Source organism: Callionymus lyra, chromosome 2 (assembly GCF_982586985.1).
Source record: "Callionymus lyra chromosome 2, fCalLyr1.hap1.1, whole genome shotgun sequence".
Classification (NCBI taxonomy): domain Eukaryota; kingdom Metazoa; phylum Chordata; class Actinopteri; order Syngnathiformes; family Callionymidae; genus Callionymus; species Callionymus lyra.
Genome location: NC_141819.1, coordinates 35174117 through 35187771, shown reverse-complemented (window position 1 = coordinate 35187771; position 13655 = coordinate 35174117). Strand labels below are relative to the sequence as shown.

General features: G+C 39.0%; 1 protein-coding gene across 1 annotated transcript; it reads left to right on the top strand.

Annotated features, from left to right (window-relative positions):
- Positions 1-9533: 9533 nt before the first annotated feature.
- On the top strand, positions 9534-10960 carry jund (JunD proto-oncogene, AP-1 transcription factor subunit). The gene has a single exon (XM_087783005.1). It carries the CDS (start codon positions 9659-9661, stop codon positions 10475-10477), a length of 819 nt encoding a protein of 272 aa, XP_087639131.1. The 5' UTR covers positions 9534-9658; the 3' UTR covers positions 10478-10960.
- Positions 10961-13655: the final 2695 nt, after the last annotated feature.

The window sequence follows — 13655 nt, the reverse complement described above, 5'->3', positions numbered from 1 at the left end:
CTTTTCATGTCTGGCTTGTGCTGCAGGTAATTTAACAAAATGGTGTTCGGGTCAATTTAAAAACATTACAAAAATCTATTTCAAAAAGTTTATCCAAAGAATTTTAATGATTATTTGAACATTTTCAATTACAGAGGTGAGGGACACCCTGGACAGGGTGCCAGTCCGTCACAGGGCACACAAAGACATACAACCATCCACACACACCCATCCCTACAGCCAATTTCCTCAAGGTCCCAATGAACCTCCTTATATATCTCTATTAACCTATTTTATTTAATCTTTTTATGAGGATTGGCTTCATTTTTTTCTGCTTTATATCCTCTTTTCTAAATGAAATTATAACACAAAATATTACAATTTATATTGAAGCATAAAACTATTTTACTTTTTTATTTGATGTGTTATACTATAAATTGTTAAGTATCTTAAATATGCCATGCTTTTTTTCCCATTAGAATATTTAACTAAAATAAGTTTTGTTAAACACATTAATACCAACGCTTGTTTTACAATTTCCATTTGTTTATTTATTTTTAAGTTAGTCCCTTAATATTTAAAATCTTTACTGTCCCTTCTTCTTTTGGCTTGACAGCCCCCCTTAACCGCCAAAGTACTGTATATATTGTGGCCCCTGAGGAAATTGAATTGCCCACCTCTGCCCTAAGATATAATTTATGTAATTTATGATTAAGTTAATTTAATTTATATTAAACTGCAATATGAGTCACCATTTTTCAACTCGCCATTTACCGGAAAGGAGTGAACAAATGACACAATGCAATTCACAGTACAATGAGAACAATGTCCAAAATGGTCAGTAGATGTCAGTAGCGAGCCTAGTCCAACGCTTTTTCACTCAGCGTTGAATTCAGTTTGCCTGGAGTGCTTTTTATTAATTTGCTTTTATAATTGAGTAATTGATGGTCACATCCATTTTCTTACTGACAACAGTGACCCAAATATGTTTTCCCACCGACATCATGACAGTGATGTGCAGTGGAGGGTGAAGAGCCAGCTCACCCCCCACTGAACTGTATGTGTAAGAAGAATCCAGCTGCTTTATTGTAGTGACATTCCTGACGTGTTCCTCATTAGATATGTACAGATTAACAAGCATGGAAGGATTAAGTGACGCTCCACTGGCTTGATTCGCCAAAAGGATGGCAACATCAGGGAAGGTCCATGTGGGGTTGGTATCTCACCATGCATGCATAACAAACAAGATGGCATTTGAAGAGGAGGATAGCGGCTCTATATTCCACGGACAGTCCAGCCAGTGTTCATGAAGCATGTTAAATCATATCAACTCATAGCTATAGGCTGAGTCTGTGTGTGTGTGTGTGTGTGTGTGTGTGTGTAGGGATGCAGGCTAATCTCAATATTGGGATTCTAAGTCCTCCTCCTCCTCTCTTTGCCGCCCACACACATTTTCCCCGCACATACACCACTGCCTGCCCCGGCCAATCAGGGCCTCCTTCCTCACTGTTGCCGTTACCTGCGTCATTCTGCATGTGTTGCCTTGGTGATCAGCGATGCTCCCCCCACACTCTCAGCCTCCTCATTGAGGACAGAGAGGCAGGATTGTGGCTGCTGATGCAGGCAGACTGCACACGTCATCAACCGTTTTGGGAGGAAGGAACTATTTTTACCAGCGGCCACGAATAACACCACGTATATTCACGTATTTATAGAAATGGATCCTGCGTTTTCCCACTAGAAAGACACATTTCCCCTTCGTGCTGCATTCCTTTTTCACATCGAATTCCAAATCAGACATCATGGTTCTCCTTTAGCAATGAGTTGACCATGAGTGTCTAGTGATGCAGTGATGAATAGAAGGAAAATATGTGCTAAAATGTCGCAATTTTCATCATGATACCATTATATGGATTTTTGTTTTTTTTTTGGCTTTCAAATCATATTTTTCCCTTATCATAGTTATTTTATGGTTTATATTTCAATACAGAATGTATTAAATAAAATAATTCAAGTTTTGCAAATATTCACTGTTTTTGCTAATTTTTGTGTTGCAATTAAACCTTTGGTAGCTAGATGGCAGCAGGCATTACGTCTTTAGATAGTAAGGGAACAATGAAATCTGGCAGGATGCCCGGCGATAACTGAGGACAAGAGGATACAGTCAACTCCAGCAGCTTTCAAATCTAAAGTCTGGTCATATTTTGGATACAAAATAACAAAAAAAACTAAAAGCAGTTACGACCTCGTCAAGATTCATGTGGTCTGTAAATTCTGTTAGCCTCAGTCAAGACAAATATATACTTTTTTTCAATGGCATCAAAATATCGTATCTTGATGCGTATTGTATTGCCTGATTCTTGACGATACACACCCTTGCTAATAAGGTTTATAGAGCAGACAGTTCCATCTGGAGGCATTTGAAAATGTATCATATTGTATTTAGAATCAGCCTTTTCGTCAAAACCTCTCAACCCCTGACTAGTGCAGGTAAATGAGGGATCAAATAGATCTATTTATTATTATATCTCACCATAACTTATAGTCACCAGCTTTGAGAAGTGATCGAAAGCAACATTCCACAAGGAGCTGGAATGAGTGTTTCTGGACTTCCTCTTAGAGATGAGGAGCCATTTGGTGGAGGCTTACAGCAAGACTGCCACTCTTCCCGACTCAAGAGGAGCCTCTTAGTTCCAGTGTGTTGTCAGCCATCCTTCTGGATGACTCAGACAATTAGAAAAAAAGGTTCCACAGCTTGTTGAACGCCATTAACCAGACCCATCACGTCAGTTCTGGGAAATCATCATAAACTGGCATTGTAGTGGAAGACAAAGAGAAAATGGTTTAAATGAAAAATAATCCTGGTCCAGAAAGGCGCTTTACAAATAGCATATACTGACTTACTTAATCAAATACTTCCTAAGGATGACATATTTTTATATTTACAGTATATATATATAAATACTGAGTTTTATATTTTATGTTTTATAGTAAATAATGTCAAAAAGTACTATACTATGTTTTATTATTATTATAATATAGAAAGGAAAATAACTTTCATAAGGTTTTTCTTGAGTATACATGACTATTAAAAATGACAAAATAATCACAAAAATAATTTTTAATATTGACATTTTGTTTTGTAATAATGTCGCCAGACATGATGAATTGATGTGCCAAACCATGATGGCTGAAGGTTGGATGAAGTGGCTCGGTACTCTTTTGGTATAGTCTGGATGAACTATTGTCACATTCTTAACATTCCAACATTTTTCACTAAATTAAAATAGTTGTTAATTAAAAATATTTTATTTAGAAAACGAATTTTTAAATGACTGGAATTAGAATATCAAATATATATGTGTATTTGTTTTTGAAGAATAAATTAAATTATTAAAAAATTAAAACAATTTCAACCCTTCAATATAAAATAATTGAATGCAATTATTCAATAAAACAAAGTTAATGAATTAAACTATTAAAAATAATAATTCAATGCTTAAAAACATATCATTTAATATTTTATAACATTTCAATAGAAAAAAAAAGAAGATTCAACATTTGAAATCTTAAATTCAACCCTCACAGCAGCATCTTAGAAAGCTGTCCCCATGATTAGTTTTAAAGTTTTACCCTGACATCATGTGGGCTGCATAGATACTGACATGTGGACCCCGGGCCCGGGTCTGCATTAGATTCTCAGTTATTTTTCGGAGACATGTTTGGATTTGAATCCTTAATAACTTAGTTGCTTTGTCAACACACAATGGAATCCATTCCTTTGACCGCAAAATTCCAACTAATATTTCTATTAATCTATTTCTTGTAGCTCTCAAAATGACAGGGAAATCGGTCGGATGTGGAAAACAAAACAAATATATATTAATGTTGTGCACAATAACTGAAAACGCGCTGAAATAGGGAATAAAAAAACTCTGGTCCTCGATGCAGTTGTAGGAAACAGTGTAAATGGAGACGTCCCATTACATTCTTGAACTTCTGCCACTGTCTTGACTTGAAGATTTGACACACTAATGCCTCAACCCAGGATGATTCATGCCCGAATACTGTGTCCATGTGACTCACGCAAACTGGATGTTTTTATATGACTCACATTGATTCATGGAGGAAACACCTAAGAGAGGGTTTGCAAATGAGATCACCAGCTAGATGTATTTCATTGGTAAATCTTTATTGTTGTTATTGTATAGTTTTTATTACATTTCTTTCAGCTATATCAATAGTGTATGAACATGGCAGCATCTTGACTAGTGATTCTTCTTGGGTCATCTGCCATCAGAGGTGGATCCTCCACATGAACCTACCTTGACCAACATGCCACATCATCCTCATGTACTCATTTCTGAGCAACCGGAGTATCATCATCATGTTATTCCACCCTGCCTTCACTCTGTTGGTCTACTCTACCTTCTCTTCAGCTTCTTCTTCTCTTAACTCTCTTAACATTCATCCAAACTAGACTCACTCTATGAGGTTAAGAGAAGTTGTGTTCACATTCAAATATTATGCCAATTAAAAATGTATTGTTATTTTTCATTTAACATTTTGACCGGGAAAAGTGATATAATTAAAATGTATATTTCTACTTCTCATTTGTTGTTTTCTAATAACAGGTATGTTTGTTAACGTTGGCATGTTGATTTTTTCCTCGCTTATATCATTTTAATATAATACATAAAATGTTTTAAGTACATAAATAATTCATATAAATGTTCCCATTATTATTAATAATGTTACTTTGTTGTTTTCTACTTTTAACTTGGTTTACAATAAAGGATTATAAAAATGTATCGTTTAATTGTTTAACCCTTGTGTTATTTCAGGGTCAAGTTGACCCGAAGACCCTGTTCACCTTGACCTAAAAGCAAACATTTGTTTTTTTGACCTTACGATAACACAAGGGTTAATAGAACTTTGTGTATTGTGATTAAACTGTGGCCCGCACAGTAAAATGAGTCAAGAATCCTGACTGGTTCGACATCCAAAGCCTCTCCCAGATAGTCGGTGTTGGAGATGAGGGACACCTTGGACAGAACACATGACAGGTCTATGTTTAAATATACAGCCACTCCAACCTACAGTTGGGTCTCATCTTTGTGTATATGGAGTCTTGTGTCCTATTAAAACTGAAAGCCAAGATATTTTTTGTTTTGTCTTTTCATTCCGAGAAACTCTTCTATAATCACAGATTTGCTGGAAACTTCTCCCCCTCGCTGCAGCCTCAGCACCCTCTCTCTCTCTCTCTCTCTCTCTCTCTCTCCCTCTCTCTCTCTCTCTACTGATTCTCGGCTTTTAGACGAAAATATCTCCCCGCTGTTAGCCGCCGCTCTGCCACCACCCCCATTTCCGGCACAGCTTAAAGAGATCTGACATCACAGCTACTGTCACAAGATCCATCCTCACAACTCTCTGCAGCGATGGATGCGGCCTACCTGTGACGCACATGCCTCCCTCAGTAACCCTTCCTATCCCGAGAGTGGTGTGAAGAAATGCCAAATCAATTAGCAGCTTTCATAGAGAGACATTTAGAGAGGCCTGTGGTGGGTCTTTAGTCGAGGAAGGGAAGTATAAATGAATATTTAATAATAGATACTGAGGATGCATTGTTAAGTAAACTATCCACTGAACCGAGTTTTTTGCTTTACCTTTTATATTGACAGCTCCCACGACAGTCCTGTGAATCATCCTCTTCACTCTTGCTGCTACTGTTCTGTCACTGACCGATACACCCGTCTGCACTCTACTCTTCGCCTCCCTTAGATCTTTATCCGTCATGCAGCACGATTGAGTGCTCGATGCTGAGTCACAAATGGTTGAATTATTGGTCTTGTATCAAACTAAATACAGCCTTCCAAGTTATTTGATGTGGCCTGTCAGATGGTTAGCTCATAAAAAAGTAGAATTATGTTCACGTTGATATAGATAGATAGATAGATAGATAGATAGATAGATAGATAGATAGATAGATAGATAGATAGATAGATAGATAGATAGATAGATAGATAGATAGATTCTCGATAGATAGATAGACAGTCTAATAGCACGAGGAATGAATGAGTCCCTGAGTCTATTAGTGTTGCATCTGGGAAGGAGCATTCGTGCTCCATCTGCTTCTCTGTTCACTGATGACAGTGTTCAGAGGATGACTGTCATCATCCATGATGGACAGTAGTTTGTTCAATGATCTCCTCTCAGCAACTGTCACCAGTGAGTCCAGCTTCATGCCAACCACAGAGCCAGCCCTCCTGATCAACCTGTCCAACCTGTTGACACTCCTCTTGGACACATTTCCACCCCAACACACCACCGCATAGAACAGGACACTGGCCACCACAGACTGGTAGAACATGCAGTGGAGCTTCCGGCAGATGTTACATGATCGGTGCCTCCTCAGAAAGTACAGTCTACTCTGAACTTTAATTTACCCATGGTCTATGTTGCAGGACCAGTTTACTGTCCAGCCACACACCGATCTTATAGTTGTCAACTGTCTCCACCTCGTCAAGTTTGATGGACACTGGACGTGACTTTGTCCTGGACCTCCCAAAGTCCAAGACCAGCTCCTTGGTAATTGGGGTGTTCAGCTGTAAGTGGTTCCTCTCACTCCAGTCCACAAAGTCACGTATCAGACTCCTGTACTCGTCCTCACTGTTGTCCCTGATGCATCCAACAATGGCAGTGTCTTCATCATACTTCTGGACGAGACTCAGCTCTGAGTTGTAGCAGAAGTCTGAAGTGTCAGACGTGATTTCCTTCAGCCTGACATACTGTGGTCGATCAGTAAGATAGTCCTAAATCCAGGAGACCAGAACAGGGTCCACATGCATCTGTGTCAGTTTGTCCTGGAGCAGAGTGGGCTGGATCGTGTTAAAGGCTCTAGATAAGTCCAGGAACAGGATCCTCACTGAGCCACTTCCTTTATCCAGGTGGGAGTAGGTCCGATGCAAGAGGTGAAGGATTCGCATCTTCTACACCAACCACTGGCCGGTAGGCAAACTTCAGGGGGTTGGGATGAGATAAGATAAGGAACATATATTTTCGATTATAAAGAGAGTTACAATTAAAGAATACGATATTGGGAGAAAGGAATTTGCTTGGTGAGATATTGAGCCTCCAAGAATAAAACATAATGACGCAATCAGACTCGTACTTCCTGTCATGGACAGTTTTGTTAATATACACTTTGGTCAGCGGCTAATGGAATTTCATCCATTGTGTGAATTTGTTCTGACTATTTATATAGTATATTGTGATTCATTCTTGGTTGTCATGTAATGCTTCCAATTATGTAATTTATGTGATCGTTAGTTCACATGTTCACTTGTCCATGTGTGTCAAAATCAATGAACATATATTTAAAGAAACCTTCAGGATTTGGTTAAACAGGCCAATTGATTTGATGTCGGTGTCGCTGTGTTTGTTTTTGTTTATGAACTTTATGATGGTTTTGTCATTCATTCTCATACGACTTCTAAGTGCTCACTTTGCGGTAAGATCAATCTATAACCATTATGAAACAGAGCGAAGAATTTAATTACTCAAGTAAATCAACTCTTGTGTGACCTTCAGACATGATTCAATAACTAGATGGCAGCAGAGTTGGATTTTGAAACAGTGGATAAAACATATACCTTAAACTCTCCAAGACATGATCCAAGATTCTTGGGCCATGTGTTGTTTTATTGATTTAAATCTATGCTTTATTTGTATAAGGTCATAAGCTACTAAAAGAAAACTTATAGTGGAATTTTAATATGAATATGTATAATAAAGCACATGCTGAACCAGTCACATGTCTGTGTTAACGTCTGCTTTGTTATTCCTAGAAAAAATGCTTAGAAGGTAAATTACCAGAAGACGTGTCGAAATAACAAGTTTCATTTCTCCAAACTTGAGCTCACGATGGAAGAACACAGAGGAGGTTTCGCTTCAAACCAACATAACTATTTCAACACGGGCTGCTTGCACGCAGTCTACAGAGATGAGCGTGATTCAATCTTAGAATATCCAAACCTTGGCAAGAATGTGGTTTTGGTTATTGTGGGTTTTCCCTCTTTACTGACAAACCTATTTCTGACTAACCTTTCTCATAGTAAAGTCCACTGAATGATTCAAATCTGACTTTAGAACCCTTAATGCGACAGGTTATTATACTCAATACTCACATTATATTAGACATGGTGCACATTTGGCAATAGTTTATGTATACCCTATATTAGCTTCTATTGATGTGGGTCTTAATCACTTCATACCTCAGTCAACCATCAGACCATAGGGTCTCTTCCAGGCACTCACCTGGGCCATTCTACAAAACCTTTTATTTAAAAAAAAAAGGACCAGGCTTTAAAAAAAAACACTTATTGAAACATACTTAATACCATCTTTTTTGTAATGACCCAAGTGTATTTTCTCTCACCACCCTGTGACATTATGATATTGTTCATTTCACCTTTATAAACCAGCAACGTTACAAATATTCCATTTAGTTTAAAATTAACTTTAGTTAAAAACTTGATATTAGTTTTATATAATAAGGTAAATATACACTATTTAATTATCAAAAAACAAAACAAATGAAGCATATCAAATTGTGACAATTTTTTTTCAATATCACAATATTCCTTTTTTAAATTATACTGTATCAATATTCAACAGCACTTTGTAATATCTATATCAATAACTTTTTTTTTTTTTTTAAATCTGAATTTATGTATTATATTCCTTGGCTTTCAAATAATATTGCATTTTTATTATAGTTATGTTATGGTTTATATTTGTAATTATTATGTTTCAAATAAAAATACATTAGTATAGTTTTTACATTTAAAAATAATCACAAAAAAATTATATGGTTTGTTCATTTTTGTGTTTCCAGCTGCTAGATGGCAGCAGTTATTACATCTTCAGCAGCTAAAGTATCAATGAGAGATTCTGGTGGTAACTGAGGACGAGAGGATACAGTCGACTCCAGGAGCTTTTAAAGCCGTTCTTTTGGCTTTTAAATAAAAACAAGCAGTTACGACTTCATCAATCTTCATGTGGTCTGTAAATTCTGCAACACCAAATTCAAATAAAAACGATTTTCCTACCGCAATATATCGTATCGTTTCCCCTGTTCAATCAATTAATTGAGTGAACTTTTTGTTCGAAAATGCATTCTTCTCTCCATAAATATGTCCCTAATTCAGAAGACAAAGGGGACTGAATGGCAATAAAGGTAGAGTTTATATTTACAACAACGCTAAAGCTTACATTATGTAATAATTCAATAACAGTTTAGATCATTTGAATTGCATCTTGACTCATCTTTACACGTTTGAGATCGCATGAAATGGACACAAAGTCACATAAAAAAAGAAAAGAAAAAGATGATTATTATATTGTAGTATATTTTTGGGAAGGACATCCTCAACTGTCTGCTCCTGAATAAACATGAAGCTCTTCTGTCCAATGGACGCGCGTGTGCTCGTGACGTACTGCAACGTGCGCGCATAGAAGAGCTCGCGGAGGTGAGTGCGCTCTTTGACAGAAGCCACGCGTGAGCGGAACCAGAACCAGACGGTGTCAGATTTACACCGACATACTTTCGTTTACCGGGACGGTGATGGACAGGAGGCCGCTCTTGTATTAAGAGAACCACTTCAACCTCAGGGGAACCATGATGAAGAAGGACGTGGGTCTGAGTCTGGCGGACGAGGCGGACCTCAAGCCGCATCTCCGTGACGCCGAGAGCCTCCTGAGCTCGCCGGAGCTGGGGCTCCTGAAGCTGGCCTCCCCGGAGCTGGAGCGCCTCATCATCCAGTCCAACGGCATGGTGACCACCACACCCACCAGCGCGCAGTTCCTGTACCCCAAAACCGTCACGGACGAGCAGGAGTTCGCGGAGGGGTTCGTGAAGGCGCTGGAGGACCTCCACAAGCAGAACCAGCTCAACGGAACCGGGCAGACGAACGGTCTGGATCTAGGGGCGAACCTCTCCCCGGGCTCCGTGCAGCTGGACCTCCCGGTGTACACCAACCTCAATAGTTACGGGAGTGGACCCCTGGGGACCACCGTCAACTACTCCACCGACACCGTCCCTTTCCCGCCCCCTCCTCCCCCGCACATGTTCGGAGGCGCCGCGGCGCCGGAGCTCGCCCGGGTCCAGCCCGCCAAAGAGGAGCCCCAGACGGTGCCGGACGTGCAGAGCTTCGGGGAGAGCCCGCCGCTGTCGCCGGTCGACATGGACTCGCAGGAGCGCGTCAAAGCCGAGAGGAAGCGGCTCCGGAACCGCATTGCCGCGTCCAAGTGTCGGAGGCGCAAACTGGAGCGCATCTCCCGGCTGGAGGACAAGGTGAAGAGCCTGAAGAACCAGAACACTGACCTGGCGTCCACGGCCGGGCTGCTCAGGGAACAGGTGGCCCAGCTGAAGCAGAAGGTTCTGACCCACGTGAGCAGCGGCTGCGAGCTGCTGCCTCACGAGGTACCGGTCCACTAGAGGGGGACTGGGATCCAGGACTGGGCCAGCACATAAGCTTTGAACTATCATCACAGTGAACATATCAAATGAATGCTCGTGTTTAAAGACTGGGCCCAGACGACTATCAGAACCAGTGACCCGGACTTCAACCCCCTTATTTAATGTGTGAAATACTCTCATTCTGTTATACAAGATGGAGTATTGTGACTGATGAGTCAATATTTTGATAATCACATATCCTTGTATTATGTTTACACTCTTTGTGTTCTGACTGGGGAATATAACGGACACCTTGGATCTATTTATTTTCCGATTGATAAGCATGTGATGTCAAATGCGAATGTTATTTCTTCACAGCGTATGAATCACTGCTGTGGATATAAAGTATGCTTTGTCTATTCTGCGTTTTGTTCAGTGTGTCTCGCTGAGACCGTTGTCAGACTGCCTCTGTGAAATAATGCTGCTGGGGTAATAAACACTGTTTTACATGTTTCAAATAAATGTGTTTTTTTTATATATATCCTTGTGTTATTTATGTTTAGCTTTTTCACTCTTAAGGATGAAATCCCTGCAAGTATTTTAAGGCATACACACTTGATCATGGTATGGTTTAGCAAAATGATTTTAATTAAATGTAAAAAACACATTCAGATCCAGTCAGTATAGTTTTTATATATTGTCTGCAAGTGCTTAAAATATGTATAATAGTCCTCAAAAGACAAATGAATACTATTTTGAAGCCAATAAAAAAAAAACATTAAAGCATGTATAGTGGGGAGAACAAGTATTTGATCTCACTGCTGATCCAAGTTTTCCCACTTACAAAGCATGTAGAGGTCTCTCATTTGTATCAAAGTTACTCTTTAACTGTGAGGTAAAGAATCTAAAACAAAAATGCAGAAACTCACAGTGGATGATTTTTTAATAATTTATTTCCATTCTATTGCACAACATAAGTATTTGATACATCAGACAAACAGAACTCAATATTTGGTACAGAAAACTGTGTTTGCAATTACAAAGATCAGACGTTTTCTGTAGTTCCTCACTAGGTTCGCATACACCACAGCAGGAGTTTTGGTCCACTCCTCCATACAGATGTTCTCCAGAGCGTTCAGGTTTTGGGGCTGTCGCTGGGCAACACAGGCTTTCAGGTCCGTCCAAAGATTTTCAATTGGATTCAGGTCTGGAGACTGGCTAGGCCACTCCAGGACCTTAAGCTGCTTCCTATGGAGCCACCCCTTAGCTGATGGAAGACCAAGCCACGACCCATCTTCAATGCTCTTACTGAGGGAAGGAGATTGTTGGCCAAGATCTCATGAAACATGGCCCCATCCATCCTCCCCTCAACACGGGGCAGTCAGCCCTACCCCTTTGAGCATCCATGTTTCTCAGTAGGGATGGTGTTCATGGGGTTGAACTCATCCTTCTTCTTTCTCCAAACACGCCAAGTGGAGTTTAGACCAAAAAGCTCCACTTTTGTCTCATCAGATCACATGACCTTCTTGTATTCCTCCTCTGGATCACCCAGATGGTCATTGGCAAACTTCCTCATCCCTCACTGTCCTCGTGATCATTGATGCCCCACAAGGAGGATCTTGCATGGCGCTCCAGACCGAGGGAGATTGGCCGTCGTCTTGAACTTCTTCCATTTTCTGATAATTTAACCAACAGTTGTGTTCTCACCAAGTTGCTTGCCTATTGTCTTATAGCCTTTTGCGGGTCCACAATTTTATCCATGATGTCCTTGCACAGCTCTCTGGTCTTGGCCATTGTGGAGAGGTTGGAGTGTTTGTGAGAGCGGGAAAGGTCTCTTCCCTTTTGTGACTGGTTCATTGCATTATCTGAAATGTTGCTGTAATTCAAAATATAAATCTTGACTTTTAAGATTTCCCGATTTCGGAAAGCACTTAAAACTACTTTTTATTTATTTATTTTCATGCATTTATTATGTAATTCATGCAGTTGATACTGTACAATAAAACACAAGTATATATTTTGCATTTTTTGTATACACAAAAATACAAATAACTAACAAATTATGCTCGCCATGCAGTTACGGTAACCCCAAAACATATTTCAAAGTAATATGTTCAAATTGATCTTGAAAGAAACTGACAGCCAGTGAAGAGATTTAAGGATCGGAGAAATGTGAGTTCTTCTACTAGAACTCTCAGAATTCTCGCTGCAGAGTTCTGTATCAAATGCAGGCGAGACAGATCCTTCTGGTTTAGACACAAAAAAAAACTGTTACAATAGTCTAAACGAGAAGACACTAACACATGGATTATAAACTCCAGATCATGTTGTGACATAATTTCCCCAAGTTTAGAGATTTTTCTCAGTGTTGTACTAAAAGTAAAAATATGACACCTATTTCACAATATATAGGAAAATATTTGGGACATAGTAGTTTTTCTAGGTCATTTGTGTCATTATGTGAATAACAAAAATATTCTTTAAGAGCATTAAGAACAGTTTCATAAAGTGAACCATTGAAAGTTTTTTGTTCATACAAAGGTCAATAATAACAATAAAAGGAATATATGTGTGTGTGTATATATATATATATATATAAACATATATATATAGCTGACATTACATCTCAAAATGATATTTTTTCAAAAGCAACCTTCACAGATGAATTAACGCAAACTGTTTCAATGATTTTTAAGATCTTTTTTATTCTCTTACCACAAATTACAGATAAAAACACCTTCATCATCATCCTCTTCCATAGTAGCCCAAATCCAGTCAGAGGCAGTGATACAAGCCCGGTCGAACCAACACGTGAGCTAGTAGAAGAGATACAGTCGGTGACCTCCACTGAATGGCATTTGTTTGTTGATACTGAGAATTGTCATCATTTAATAACGGAGGAACACTCACCCACAAGCAGGGGTAGAAACGAATGGAGATTCAATACAACATGGCTCTTTCTGTATTTTTCATCATATCAATTGAACAGATTTTTGTCGCAAGCCTGAGTCGTTACAACACACTTAACACGTTTGATATTTACAGAGCTATATAGAGGAAGACGTATTAGGATGGGAATAAACAGTCATTTTTAGACACACACAGCATTAAGATCTTAAAAGGAGCAAATAATAGCTCCATTTATATATTCTTTTTTTTTTAGCATATCTCTGCCTAAATAAGGTGTAACACCATGTTAATACGTATTTTTTAATTA

What these genes read in the sequence shown, in the direction of transcription:
- jund (XM_087783005.1), top strand. Translation starts at nt 9,659, where the DNA reads ATGATGAAGAAGGACGTGGGTCTGAGTCTGGCGGACGAGGCGGACCTC.